We start from the raw sequence: 14,129 nt of genomic DNA on the forward strand, positions 1-14,129 counted from the left end.
CACAAGCTGCCCCCCCCCCGCCGTGGGCACCGGGAGGGGCCCGCAGCCGCCCGCGGCCTCGCTGCTCCGTGAACCATAGAAATTTTCCCCGAGCAGCATCACGGCGCGGTACCCGCTCCCCATCCTGCCCCCCCAACCCCCCCCCATCCTGCCCCCCCATCCCTGCCCGGGGCTGGGGGTTCCCATCCTTGTCCCCATCCCATCCCCTCCTGCTCAGGGCCCAAGGCTTTGGGGGGGGGGCATACAAGCCAGCCGATGCCCAGAGGTTGGGGTACGAGCAGGCAGGACAATGGGGTCCCACCTGTTCTGGGGGGTCTCCCCCCACGGCCCCCAAAATCTCGGCTCAGTATGCAGTGGGTTGGGGTCGGCTGAGGGCCTGGGGAAGGCTGCGGGTCGATGCGGTGATGGCGGGGGGGGGACACGGGGGGTGGCCATGCAGACAAAGGCGCCGGAGCAGGGAGGAGCGAGCAGCAGCATGGCCGGGATGCAGGCAGGGATGCAGGCAGGGATGCAGGCAGGGATGCTGGAATCCCTGGGATGCTGGACACCCCTCAATGCTGCTGCCTCTGCTAAATCCCTGCGGACACCCCCGAACCCGCTGCCCCCCCCGCCCCCCGCTCTGTGGGTCAGGGATAAGGGACTGGAACCCAGAGGAGGGGCTGCAGCAGGGAACGGCCCCAGCTCTGGGGCTGGGGGGGTCTTCCCGGGGGGCTTTTGGGGTGCTGGGGTGCACACACCCCACGCACACAGCCCTGCACCCCCCTGCAAAGCCCCGGGGTCAGCCCCCGGGTGACCAGGCCAGCCCAGACCCCCTCCCCACCGTAGGGTGCAGAAGCTTTTCCTTGTGCCCCCCCCTCACCCCCCAGCTCTGAGCAGCTCAGCCTTCTCCTCCCCACCCAGCAGCTGGACCCGACCCACAGGGGTTCCACGAGGGTCTCATGGGGGCTCAGGCTCTGCCGGAGCGGCGGGGGGGGGGAGCACCCCACCCGTGCCCAGCCAAGGCAGGGACAGTGGCCAGGCCTGGCCTGGGAGATGTGCCAGCCTGTGTGTGTGTCCCCCAGCCCCCCCCCCAGCTGCCGAAGCAGAGATGCCAGCAGAGGGGACGGCTCCTTGTGGCACCGTTCATCGCTGGCACCCAGCCCCTGCCCCAAAATAGCCGCGGGCGTGCGCGGAGCTGGGGGGGGGAGGGCTGGGGGGGGGCGAAAGGGACCTGGCACCGGGGTACCCCCCCATCCCCACCCCAATGTGCGCTGCGCCCCAAGACCCTCCGGTCCTGGGGGGGGGAGCTGGATGGGGGTGTCGTCCGAGTGAGGGGGGCCGGGTTGGGGGCGGGGGGGGGCAGAGGAGGGCTCCCGAAAGGTCAGGGAGGCAGCGTGCAGCCCCGCTCGGGTTACCGGCCTGCCCCCCCCCAAAAAAACCACACACCCTCCCCGTCCCCGGCCCGCCCCAGGGAACAGCCTGACCCGCGGGGCTGGGCGTCGTGCCGGGGCCGGGGGGGGGACACGGAGGGGGGAGACACACGGGGGATGGGGGAGGTGCGGGGGACATGGGGCAGCCCCGGGGGGGGGGGGCGGGGGGGTTTAGGGGGCAGCTCTGGGGGCAGGCAGGGTAGAGGGGGGTTGGGGATACAGGGGGCAGCCCCGGGGGGGGGGGCAGATTCGGGGGGGACGTGGGGCAGCCCCGGGGGGGGGATGCTGGTGACACGCAGCCCCGCGGGGTCAAGATGCTCCGTGCCCCCCCCCCGGTGGGGTGGGGTGGGGTGAGCCACCGCCCCCCCCGCTCCCCGCAGGACCACCCCACGGGGCGCGGCCGGACACGCGTGGCCGGTGCGACCGGCGCTGGGGAGACGGCGGCCAACCAGACAATTAAAGGGGCCGGGAGCGCGGCGCTCCGCTCCGCCGCCTTTGTCCCTCCTCCCGCCCGGCGGCGGCGGCGGCGGCGGTGGCGGCACCGGCCCCGGTCCCGGCCCCGGTCCCGGTCCCGGTCCCGGTCCCGGTTCCGGCCCCGAGCCCGGAGCCCCGGCGGCCCCATGCACCGATCCCCGCCGCCGAGCCGCCGCGGAGCTCCGCACCATGCCCGAGCCGCCGGTAACAGCGCAGGACGGCGACCGACCCCGGCGGGTCCCGGTCGGAGAGGAAAGAACGGAACCGGCGGCTCCCACCGGCGTCCTGGGTAAGGTGGCACCGGGCGGGAGCGGTCCCCGCCGCCGGGGTGGGGGGGTCGGGTCGGGTCGGGGCTGTGGGCGGCGGCTGCTGGGTGGGGGGAGAAGGTGGGGGGGGCAGCTCCCTGCGGCTCGATGCGGATGTCGGCGGGATGCGGCTCCCCGGGGACGGGGTGGGGGGGCCGTGCCCCCGGGGGGGGGAATCTGAGCACACACATCCACACACACACCCCCACACACACACACCCCGGAGGGCTCCGTGCACCCCCCAGGGTAGCTCCGTGCCCTCCCTGCACCCCCCCGGGGGTCCCATCCCTGCACGCCCGGGGGGGCTGTGGTCCTCCAGGGGATCGGGGCTGTGCCTGTCCCCCCCCCCGGGACTGGTCCGTGCTCCCCCCCAGGATGGGGTCCACGCACAGGTCTGTGTCCCGGAGGATGTAGCAGTGACCTCCCCAGCACAGGGTCCACGCACCCCCCCGTGTCACCTCCGGGCCATGCAGCCCCCAGGAAAGGTCCGTTTGCCCCCCCCCAGGACAGGCCCATGCCCCCCCCACCCAGACCGGCTGCCTGCCCCCCCAGGACAGAGCTGGGCAGCGGGTGCAGGACACAAGCTTTGTGTTGGGGTCCCCAAACTGGGGTTGGGGTCCCCCCACTGTGGCCCCGGCGGCAGGTGACGTCCCCATGGCCACGGCTGGGTTGGGGTCCCCAGGACAAGGCAGCGCAGGCAGGGCCTGCTGCCTGCCGTGCGGCCGAGCAGGACTCCTGCCTGCGGGAGGGTGACCCACTTTGTGTCCCCCCCGGGACGCGGCCGCCCGTGGCAGGCGGTGTCGCCGCTCCCCCGAATGCCTCCTTCCCCGGCGGTCGCGGGCTCCGCTCGGTGGCGGGGCAGCGGCGTGCCCGTCCCCGGCACGCTGCAGCTCCCGTGACCTTATCCCAGAGAGCCAAGGTGAGCGGCACGGCCTCGGCGTGCCGGGGGGGAGCGGGTGGCCGCGGGGACGAGCGGGGAAGAGGGGGACGCAAGGGCTCGGGCGTGGGCTGGGATGCTGCGGGGTTCCATCCTGGCGCTCCACCGGCGGACCCCTCGTGCAGGTTTGGTGATGGCACCGGGTGCTGGGAGGGGGCTGGGGGCCGCTCTCGCTGGCAGCGGGGCGAGAAGGACCCTGTGGCCGGAGCGGGGTGAAGGCAGGATCCGGCCCCCCGTGCCCAGACGAGGTTGGGGGGGCAGGAGCGGTGTTGGGGACCCCTCTGCGGCTCAGCCACGTCTTTTCCCGTGACCTTGGGTAGGAAAAAATCCTCCTGCACCCGGAGCCGAGGCCTCGGGGTGGGCGCCCACCCAGCATTGCCCCGGTTTGCACGCTGGCACACACGCGTGTGCAGGCTTCGCCGGCTGCCTCCGCCGCTGCCCGGCCGTGCCTGCCAGCTGGGCCCCCGTGGTGCCCCCACCCCGCTGCCCGCACTGCCGGCTGGGTTACACTGCTCCCGGCAGGGTGTAAATAATTCAGGGTGGGTGAGCTCACCCCACTGGTGTCGGCGAGCTGCCCGGCGAGCGCGGCCGAGTCACCACCACCAGCACCGTGCACCCACTGGGCCTGAGATGCGGGATGTGCCTTGGGGTGCAGGATGGGTCCCGCTTCGGGGGCGGCTGGCTGGCAGCCTGGCGCCGTCCCCGGCTTTCGCCCACGGTGCCAGGACAGGGCGGCCTTTCAGAGCCCGGCGCCACGGCCCCTTGGTGACGGCGATTCAGGCAATGAATTTGTCGGGTCTCAGCCTGGCTGGTGGCGGGGCCCTGCTCTGCTCCCCCAGCCCAGGAGGGTCTGGGGGTGCCTGGAGCCGGGGTGCATCCCCTGGGATGAGCTGCCGGAGCAGGTTTGGCATTTCCTGTTTTTCGGGGCCGGCAGGTCCGGTTGTGAGGTGTGCAGCAGTGTTTCCGGAGCCCCGGGACCTTCCCAGCCCTGGGGCAGCCGGAGAGGCCGTGACGTCCCCTGGGCATCGGTCCACCCACCCCATCCTGGCTCTGCCGCCCTGGCTTAGGAGGGGAAACTGAGGCAGAGAGGTGGCTGGGCGCATTGCTGGTGTGGGGCAGGGACAAATGGTGTCCGGTGGGGGGACCCACTCCAGCACCGTCAGGGACCCTCATCCTGCCCTCTCTGCCAGCTCCGGGCAGCATTTTGGGATGCACCTTGTCCCCGGCAGGCACGATGGGGACGCTGGGCACAGGGGACAGCGTGTCCCCGCGGCGTGAGCACCCCGCAGCAGGACAGGGGCCGTGTCCCTGCACCAGCTCCCACCGAGGGGTGATGAGGGGACCCTGGGGACTGTCCCCATCCCGCCTCGCCGCGGCAATACGGGGCCTCCCCGGGTTTCCATGGAGACCGGTTGCTTTTTCGCTCTCCCTATTTTTCCTGCGGTTTCCCATCTCCCGGAGCCGCGGCCCTGCCGGATCCCGGCCCCGCCGAGGGGCTGCGGGCAGAGGTGAGGGGTTTGGGGGGGCTGCAGGGGGGCACCCCAGGGCATCCTGTGGCAGCCAGCACCCCAGGGATGCCAGGACACGCTGCCGGCTCCTCCCCGGCAGCTGTCGGGGCCTTTTTGGGCACCCTGAGCTGCCGGAGGAGAAACGTGAGCCAGGGCCAGCGTCACCACGAGCGGGGCCGTGACCTGCTGCCATGGCCACTGCTGGGGACGGCCACCGCCGGGGACATGCCGGGGTTCCCCGCACCCATCCCATGGCGCCGGCAGCTGAGTCCTCGGTGCTTCGGGGTCCGGTTCCCAGGGCTGTGGGTGGGGGGGGTGCTCCACGGGGTCCCGCGGCTGCTGACCCCCTCCCTCCCTCCCTCCCTCTCCCCGGCAGATAAGCTCTTCGGGAAGCGGCTGCTCCAGGCTGGGCGCTACATCATGTCCCACAAGGCCTGGATGAAGACGGTGCCCACGGAGAACTGCGATGTGCTCATGACTTTCCCCGGTAGGGAGATGCCCAGGGTACGCGGGGTGGGGGCCAGGGCTGACGGCACCGGTGTGGAGCACCGGGATGGCGGCACGGAGCTGCAGCGGGGATGGGGGATGTGGGGAGGGATGGGGACCGAGATGGGCTGTGCTGGGAGTCGTGGACCGTGCTGACTGGTGCCGTCCAGACACCACCGACGACCACACGCTGCTCTGGCTCCTGAACCACATCCGCCTTGGCATCCCTGAGCTCATCGTCCAGGTCCGGCACCACAAGCATACCCGTGTCTACGCCTTCTTCGTCACCGCCACCTACGAGAGGTAGGGTCCTGGCTGCATCCCCAGTCCCCGTTGTGTCCCCTGCTGTGTCCCCAGCTATGTCCCCAGCTGTGTCCCCTCTCCCTGCAGTTTGCTGCGTGGGGCCGATGAGATCGGGCTGCGAAAGCCGGTGAAAGCCGAATTCGGTGGAGGCATGCGGAGTTTCTCCTGCGAGGAGGATTACATCTACGAGAACATTGAGAATGAGCTTTACTTCTTCACCTCTCAGGTGGGATGCGGGGGGACGAGGGACATGGGGCGGGGATGCAGGGATGTGGGCATGCAGGACAGGGACATGGGGCAGGGAATGCATGTCCTCTCCCCCTCCCCAGGTGAAGAAGGGGATCAGGGAGCCCCAGCCCAGCTGGGGATCAATCCAGCCATCCCCCAAACTGGGGACAAGGCGGATCTGGGGAGGGAACAGGACGGTGGCAGGGGCTGGGGATGCAGGTGTGGCAGGAGAGGGGCCGGGGACCGGGCAGTGGGACCATTGCCGAGGGCTCAACCCCACTGCGGTGCCGCAGGAACGGCAAAACATCATCAGGTACTGGCTGGAGAACCTGCGCGCCAAGCAGGGCGAGTCGCTGCACAACATCCACTTCCTCGAGGGGCAGCCCATCAGTGAGTAACGGCATGGCGTGGCGCGGTACGGCACGGCACGGCACCGCCACCCCGCTGCCCCATCCCGTGCCCATGCCGTGCCATGGTGGCTCTGGGGGACATAAGCCCGGCAAGGGTCCCCTGTCACCACGTGTCCCCATCCCCGGGGCTGTGTGCCAGGCAGGGTGGTGGGTGCGTGGTGGCTGTGCCGTGCTGTGGCCGGGCAGTGCCGCGTATGGGCACAGAGCCCCCGACGTACCACGGTCACCCCAAATCCGTCCTCCCCATTGTCCCTGCTCCAAACCCCGCCACACCAGGGCCATTTGAGGACACCCATGGGGGGGGCTGGGGCAGGCTGGCAGCGTCCCCGCAGCCCGTCCCTCACCCCCTGCCCCGCGGTGCAGTCCCAGAGCTGGCAGCCCGCGGCGTCATCCAGCAGGTCTTCCCCCTGCACGAGCAGAGGATCCTCAAGCGGCTCATGAAGACATGGGTGCAGGCAGTTTGTGAGGCCCAGCCGCTAGGTAAGGTGTTGAGGGGGTGGCATGGGGGCGGGTCTGGGAGGTCCCAGCCCCGCTTACGCCGCCCTCGGCCCCCACAGATGAGATCTGCGACTACTTTGGGGTGAAAATCGCCATGTACTTCGCCTGGCTGGGCTTCTACACCTCGGCCATGGTGTACCCCGCCGTCTTCGGCTCCATCCTCTACACCTTCACTGAGAGCGACCAGGTGAGAGGGGTGGGGAAATGGGGTAAATCCCTGCATTTGGGGGCCATGGGGGGGGTCGTCCATCCCTCTTTGCTTTGGGCTTTCCCTGTGATGCTTTAATACTGCAATTGCTGAGCTGGGAGGCACCCAAGCCCACCGTGTTGGGGCTGGAGCAGCACCATGCAGCTCCCCAGGGCTGCAGGGGGGGTGTCAGGGACAGGAGGGGACCGACCCCGGTGCAGTTGGTGCCATCCGTCCTGCAGACCAGCCAGGACATCTGCTGCGTGGTCTTCGCCATCTTCAACGTCATCTGGGCCACCCTCTTCCTCGAGGAGTGGAAACGCCGCGGGGCCGAGTTCGCCTACAAGTGGGGGACGCTGGACACCCCGGCCGAGTCCATCGAGGAGCCCCGGCCCCAGTTCAGGGTAAGCCCTGGCAGGGTGGGTTCCCATGCCTGGGGGGGGTCCCTGGGGCTGGGGTCCAGCTGAGCCCCTCCCTGACCCTGACGAGCCACCCGCAGGGGTCTGTGCCGGGTCCCACCAGTGCTGGGGTCACGGAGGGATCCCATGGGGAGGGTCACACGCTGCCATGTCCCACACCACACACCCCACACCCCCCGTTAGGGCATTAAGAGAATCAGCCCCGTGACCAGCGCGGAGGAGTTTTACTACCCACCATGGAAGCGCTTGCTCTTCCAGTGCCTGGTCAGCCTCCCCGTCTGCCTCGCCTGCCTCTCCCTCGTCTTCCTCCTCATGCTGGGCTGCTTCCAGCTCCAGGTGGGTCCTCATCCTGCCCGCACCGGGCTGCCAGCCCCCTCCGTGCTGACTCTGACACCGTCCCCATCCCCGCAGGAGTTTGTGCTGAGCATCCAGGAGCTGCCCCGGATCATCCGTTTCCTCCCCAAAATTGTCCTGGCTGTCATCGTCACCGCCTGCGACGAGGTTTACAAGAAGATTGCATATTGGTTGAACGACATGGGTGCGTGGGGGTGGCACCCGGGGGTGCTCCCAGCAGGGCTGGGTGCTGGGACCCCCCGAGCCCCATCCTGAACCCCCCTCCTCTGCTTTGCAGAAAACTACCGCCTGCAGAGTGCCTACGAGAAACACCTCATCATCAAAATCGTCCTGGTGAGAAGGGGCCGGGTGGCCCCAGGAGGGGACAGAGGGGACTGGGGGGGTCCCGGCAGCCACCCCGCGCTCACCCCCCTCTCTCCCGCAGTTTCAGTTTGTAAATTCATACCTGAGTCTTTTCTACATCGGTTTCTACCTCAAAGACATGGAGCGGCTGAAGGAGGTAAGGGGCCGTGCCCGGGGGCGGCGGGGCCGGCCTGAGCCCCCTCTGGCATCGCCCGGACAGACAGACGGATGTCCTCCACTCAATCCTGCCACCGTCCCCCCCGCGCCTTCCCGGGGGGCCGGTGTCCCCGCATGCCCCCACCACAGTCCCTGGCTGCTGTGCTCCTGGCCGGAGGCTGCGCTGGGTCCCCAGCTCCTGCTCCTGCTCACGGTCTCTCTCTGTCTGTCTGTCTGTCTGTTCTTCTGTCCCTTCCACAGCTCCTGCTCATCTTCTCTCTCTCCCAAAGCCTCGTGCGTCAGCTCAAAGACGCTCTCCTTCCCTCCATCCTCCTCCACCTCCACCTCTCTCTCATCTTCTTTAAGGGCCTCCTGGGCTTTTGCTGGAGACTGGGAGTATCCAAAGTAGGAGCGGGGAGGGGGGGGGCCGGGCATCTCCCCGCACCCCACCCCTTGCACCCCACCCCGGGACCCCCGCTGCCCCCGGGAGGGACACGGGTGTCCCCAGCCCCGGCTCTGCTCCGGCTGGCGGTGGCACATGCGACTCTAGTGCCGCTGAGGTCCCATCCCATCACTTGTCACCAATGGGGGGGGGGGTCACAGGAGGCGGGGGGGGAACCAGGCTTAGGTGTCCTGCTCCACCAGCACGGCCATGGGGAGGAGCAGGGACCCCGCGGGGGGCAGGCGATGGGGATGCAGGGACACACAACACCCCCCCCCCACCCCAGGTGCTGTCCCCCCTCCCTGGGTGACAGCGTGCACCCCGTGTCCCCGCGCAGATGCTGGCCACGCTGCTCATCACCCGCCAGTTCCTGCAGAACGTCAGGGAGGTGTCGCAGCCCCACTTGTACCGCCGGCTGCGCCGGGGGGACCTCAACCTCTGCAGCCTCCGCCAGCTCGCCCACGCCGTCCTCCATCTGCTCGCCCCCCACCGCCACCCCCCAGCCCCCCCCGAGGGGTCACGGGGGGAGAAGAAGTGTCTGAATGGGGGCTGCGGGGTGCCGGAGGAAGAGGAGGAGGAGGAAGAGCGGCGCGAGTCGGATTCGGAGGAGGAGAGCGCCCTGGATTGCGGGTTGAAGCTGAAGAAGGTGAGCTTCATCGAGAAGGCGGAGCGGCGCGGCGGAGAGCCCGGGGGCCCCGAGGACGAGAGCTTTCTTGAGGAGGGCAGCCCCACCATGGTGGAGAAGGGCATGGACCCTGCGTCCGTCTTTGAGCTGTGCGAGGATGAGGAGGAGACCGAAGGTCCCCCCGGTAGCCCGGTCAAGGCGGCAGAGCCGGCGGTGGTCCCACGGGCTGGCCGGAGGAGGCGGACGGCTGAGAGTCGGGAGGAGGAGGATGGTGAGGAGGAAGGGCGGAGGCGCAACCGGGCGTCGTGGATTGACCCACCGGAGGAGAACTACTCCACGCAGCTGACGCAGGCGGAGGTGGAAAGCTGCATGAAGAAGTATGAGGTGAGTGGCCCCAGGAGGGCACGGCCCCGGTGGGGTGCAGTGTAGCCCCCACCAGTCCCATTGCAACATGTTCTTCCTCCTCCTCTTCCTCCCCAGGACACCTTCCAGGACTACCAGGAGATGTTCATCCAGTTCGGCTACGTGGTGCTCTTCTCCTCCGCCTTTCCCCTGGCTGCCATGTGCGCCCTGGTGAACAACATCATCGAGATCCGGAGCGATGCTTTCAAGCTGTGCACGGGGCTCCAGCGTCCCTTCGGCCAGCGGGTCGAGAGCATCGGGCAGTGGCAGGTGGGTTGGGGGTGACGGGGGGGTGCCTGGTGGGGCATGTGGCTGGCCAGGACACTCATCCCCGGCACCATCGCTCTTGCAGAAGGTGATGGAGGCCATGGGCGTCCTGGCCATCGTGGTCAACTGCTACCTGATTGCCCAGTGTGGGCAGCTCCAGCGCCTCTTCCCCTGGCTCAGCCCTGAGGGAGCCATCATCTCCGTGGTGGTGCTGGAGGTACAGCGCTTGCGCCCGGGGCTTGTACCCGCTGCCCGCTCCGTGGTTATTTGTTATTGTAGGGTCTCCCGGTACATGACAAGGTGTTGCCTTGGCTCAGACAGCCAAGGGGTCCCGCAGACCTTCCCCTTGAGGGATGGGGTCCCAGCCCTAAACCCTCCCTTGCAACCCCAGGCACCTCCCTGCAGGTTTTGGGTGCTGCCAGGCACTGCAATGGGGCCCAGAATCCCCCAGGCTGTTATTGTAGGGTCTCTCCAGCCCCCATTCCTTGCAGGGTGCCTTTTGGGAGGGGACAGCGGTGCCCACGGGGCTGGGGTGGGGATGCTCAGCCGGACCCACGTTCCCTCTGCAGCACTTCGTCCTGTTCCTGAAGTACATCATCCAAGTGGCCATCCCCGACATCCCTGCCTGGGTGGCCGAGGAGATGGCCAAGCTGGAGTACCAGCGCCGCGAGGCCTTTAAGGTAGGTGATGCCGGGGTGGGACCCTCCTTGGAGCCCAGCAGGGAGCTGGGACACCCCCACCCCTGGGGCGGGTGGGCTTCCCCGGGCGTCCCCAAGGTGTCCCCAGGGCTGACGTGTTCCCCCTTGACAGAAGCACGAGCGGCAGGCGCAGCACCACTTCCAGCAGCAGCAGCGGCGCAAGCGGGAGGAGGAGGAGAGGCAGCGGCACGCCGAGTACCAAGCCCGCAAGGAACGTGAGTCCAGCCGTGACGAGGCCAAGCCCGAGGCCGCCGGGCAGGACCCGGCCCACGAGAAGAGCCAGAGCAAAGGGAAGGGCTCCGGGGGCACCTCGCACGGCTCCGACAAGCCCAAACGACCCAGCTCCCTCTTGGCCACTAACAATGTGATGAAGCTGAAGCAGATCATCCCTTTGCAGGGCAAATTCCTCTCCGGGGGGACCGGGGCTGGCAGCACGGCCACTGCCAGGTCCCCCCAGTCCCCCACCGGCAGTGAGAACAAACTCCCTGGCTTCCTCAGCTTCAAGTTCCTGAAATCCCCCGAGACTAAGCGGGACACAGGGACTGAGAAGGTCCAGTCGCCCACCAAGCCATTCAATCCCGGCAAGCTCTTCAACTTTGGCAAGTCCGAAGGGGCCGGGGGCAACGGCACCGCAGCCACTGCCTCCCCCCAGCCCCGGCCCGGCCCCTCGGCGGACACGGGCGAGCGGCTGGTCCCCAGCAAGTCCCATCTCAATGGGGTGCCAGAGGAGGGGGGCCGAGAGGAGCCGGAGAGCCGGGCGGAGGAGGAGAGCGGGGGCTATAAACTCTAACCAGACCTTTTGGGGGAGCGGGAGCGAGCGGGGCTGCCCGCTCCCCTCTTCAGGCAGCCGTGGACATCGTCACCCTCTTGCCTCCCCTCGCCATCCCTTGCTGCAGGGAGCACAGGGCTGGGCTGAGCCCACCGGGTGCCAGCGCTGGCCCCTCGCTCTGCACCGTCCCCCCTCTGCCGTGTCCCCTCGTGTCCCTCCAGCCCCTCTGCTGGGACCCGCTGCCGCCCTGGCCCCAGCTCTGGCGGGGAACCAGCCGCATCCTGCACCAAGGACACCTGAGCAAAGCGCCGTCGGTCTGGCCGCAGCTTTGGACGGAGCATCCCAACAGGTTTCCCTCCTGTGCTCCTCCGCACGCTCACGGGTGGGAGATGCCCCGGTCTGGCTCCGCGCCGTAAACCTAGGGTCCCGGCCCCCAGCACCGCACCCACCACCCTGAGGAGTCAGCACAGGGAGATGCCGCGGTCCAGCCTGAGGAGACACAGGAGCTTGGTGCTGCCAGATCCACCAGGACCAACCCGCCAGGCTCAGCACCACATCTCTGATTGTGGAGGGACGAGACTGTGGCGCTCGCAGGAGCAGTGGCGAGAGGAGCCCGATTCACCCGTGCCTACAGCCCCCGCCATCATACAGCCATCGCCCAGGGTCCCACCGGCAACAGGGCCGTGCCCTGCTCCGTCCTGCTCCCGGCAGCCTCTGCGTGGATTCCTTCCCAGCACCGGGACATTTTCCTGCCCAAAGCCTGGACAGCCGGGAGGGAGGGGGGTGAGCGGCCAGCTCCAGCCACCTGGATTCCCATGCATGGGCAGCATTTCTTGCACTAAAACTGAAACAAAACCCAACGCAAGCGACTCTCTCCCCTTCTTCGTCTGACGGCTCGAGGCAGCAGAGGCGAGAGCTGGCACCGGTGCCGTGGTTGGCAAAGCCCGGCCAGGTGTGGGCAGCAGCCCCAGCGACTGCAACGCGAGCCGGGACAGTCCCTTCCCCTCTCCACTTTCTTATTTCGTGGAATTATTTTGCAATAAGACACTCACAGACGGAGATCGTGCCGGAGCCCGGGAGAAGGAGCGGGGCTGGGTGGGGGGGAAACACAAGGTCTCTGCAAGGGCAGGGTGGGGGGGGTGGGAGCAGCTTCGCTTCTGCCAGGGCGAAGGTTTTGCCATCGCTGGGTCTAGTCTTAGTGCTTTAACAGCTGCCATCCTCGCTCTGGCTGTGCGGGGAGGGGGCTGCAACACAGCTGCTCCTCGCTTTTCAGTGGCTCTGCTCGGTGCTGCTTCGCTTTAGGGGCTAGGACAGGGTGGTGGTACCCCAACACGGTGCCCACTGGTGACCTGGCTGGGGACATCCAGCCCTGCCAGCTCCCTCCTGTCCCTCACCACCAGCTCCGCTCTCTGCCCACCAGCCACCAACCATTTCCAAAGCAAGCCGGGGAGAGGCGGGGGGCTGCCGGGAGCCGGGGGGACGCCCGGGTGGCCGCCCCATCACTGTGCCTGGTCCAGGCCCAGGCGGTCACGCGGGGTCTGCGCACCCCTCTCTTCCCAAGGCCTGGGCTGTAGAACACGTCAGGTTGTATTTTTTCCCCCCCTGTCTCTTTCCACACATCATGTAATTTTTTTTTTTTGTCTTTGAATCAAGCCATTTTATACAGCAATAAGGGCAGGAGAGGGCAAAGGCTTTATCTGCTGCTCCGCTCAGCCAGCGCAGGAGCCGAGGTGCTGCCAATGGTCCAGCGCAGGCAGGGAGATGCTCTCCAGGGCCAAGGGCACCGTCCCCACCACGGGGGACAAGACCCCTGCAGCAGCTGGGGACAGCCCTGAGCTTTGCTGTCCCTGAGACCGCAGGGGCCAGGGCTGGCTCCCCGCAGACAGCCGTGGAGGTCGGGCAGAGCCCTCTCCCCGGGGCTTACTGGGCCGGCGGTCCCCCCTCGCCCTCCCACACCAGCCATGCCCTCTCCTGGGTGCGAGGAGCAGAGGATGAGGGAGAGATTTCTGGGGCGAGGGCAGGGAAAAGGGAGCACTGTGCTATGTGGTGCTGGGAAACTGGGGCACACGGGCCCTCAGAAACCCAGCGAGACCAGCACGGCCATGCACTGGAGCAGGAGCAGCTGCATGTTAAGTGATGGCAGGAAAAAAGACCCCAGCCCGGCTGGGGGTACCAGGTAACCCAAAACACCCACCCCTGCTGCACAGCTGCCTGGCCCTCAGGGCTCTACAGAGCTCACCCCACACCTGGCTGCTCTGCCTGCCCTGCCTGCACACATCCCAAAATCAGGCAGGGCCGCAGGCAGAGGGACAGAGCGCTCTCCCTTTCTCCGTTTCATTTAGTTTCTCTGCTTGGGTTTGGCTGGTCGGGGCCAGCTCTCATCTCTGCCGCTCTTGAACACATGCTGGTCTTAAAGGGAGTTTCTTTTATCCCATTTCCCTCCTGAGAGTAACAGTCCTGGTACCATCTATTCCTGCACCGCTTGCCAGAGGAGAGGGCAGGGTCCCGCTGCTGCCAGGACCCCGCAAGTCCAGGGCATTTTTAAACATTTCTCTATACAAAGTATTTCTACAAGCGGCCGCCTGTCTGGTATCTCACTCTTCCAGGCAGTTACTGTACAAAGGAGGGAAGAGTTAGGTTGTTTTAGGCTTTTTTTTTTTTCCTTGCTGTGTTTTATTTCTTTGGAAATTAAAAAGAAACTAAGGGGGTTATTTATTTCTTTCTAATTTATTTTGTCATATTTTTGTAAAACCTGCAGAAATGCAATAAAAATATATTTCAACAAGCCTGAGGTGTGGGCTAAATTATTGCCCGCAGCGGCTTGCAGGGCACATCTGCTCAGGGGACAAGTCTCGGGTCTCCTGTCCCCGGGGAAGGTGGAGGGGACATTAGGGATGCTGTCACCCTTCA

General features: G+C 67.4%; 1 protein-coding gene across 3 annotated transcripts; it reads left to right on the plus strand.

Moving 5' to 3' along the window:
- The first annotated feature begins 1,768 nt into the window (after nt 1-1,768).
- Nucleotides 1,769-14,004, plus strand: ANO8 (anoctamin 8). Of its 3 annotated transcripts, none has more exons than XM_069790499.1 (18): nt 1,770-2,172; nt 5,010-5,120; nt 5,290-5,422; nt 5,510-5,648; nt 5,944-6,040; nt 6,424-6,540; nt 6,618-6,745; nt 6,988-7,149; nt 7,348-7,500; nt 7,576-7,702; nt 7,796-7,851; nt 7,943-8,017; nt 8,278-8,421; nt 8,796-9,467; nt 9,564-9,755; nt 9,838-9,969; nt 10,322-10,432; nt 10,563-14,004. In XM_069790499.1, the coding sequence occupies exons 1-18, from the start codon at nt 2,073-2,075 to the stop codon at nt 11,238-11,240; spliced, it is 3,327 nt and encodes a 1,108-aa protein (XP_069646600.1). In that variant the 5' UTR covers nt 1,770-2,072; the 3' UTR covers nt 11,241-14,004. The 3 variants fall into 3 exon arrangements, with proteins under 3 accessions (XP_069646601.1, XP_069646600.1, XP_069646602.1); XM_069790501.1 differs by having other exon boundaries at nt 1,794-2,172; nt 6,967-7,149; XM_069790500.1 differs by lacking the exon at nt 8,278-8,421 and having other exon boundaries at nt 1,769-2,172.
- Nucleotides 14,005-14,129: the final 125 nt, after the last annotated feature.

This window comes from Haliaeetus albicilla, chromosome 8 (genome assembly GCF_947461875.1).
Source record: "Haliaeetus albicilla chromosome 8, bHalAlb1.1, whole genome shotgun sequence".
Classification (NCBI taxonomy): Eukaryota; Metazoa; Chordata; class Aves; order Accipitriformes; family Accipitridae; genus Haliaeetus; species Haliaeetus albicilla.

Bases quoted from the DNA above. Each gene is read 5' to 3' on its own strand.
- ANO8 (XM_069790501.1), top strand. From the start codon at position 2,073: ATGCCCGAGCCGCCGGTAACAGCGCAGGACGGCGACCGACCCCGGCGG. The intron at 6,746-6,966 runs GTGAGAGGGGTG...ACCCCGGTGCAG, and splicing joins CCTTCACTGAGAGCGACCAG to TTGGTGCCATCCGTCCTGCA. The intron at 10,433-10,562 runs GTAGGTGATGCC...CCCCCTTGACAG, and splicing joins AGCGCCGCGAGGCCTTTAAG to AAGCACGAGCGGCAGGCGCA.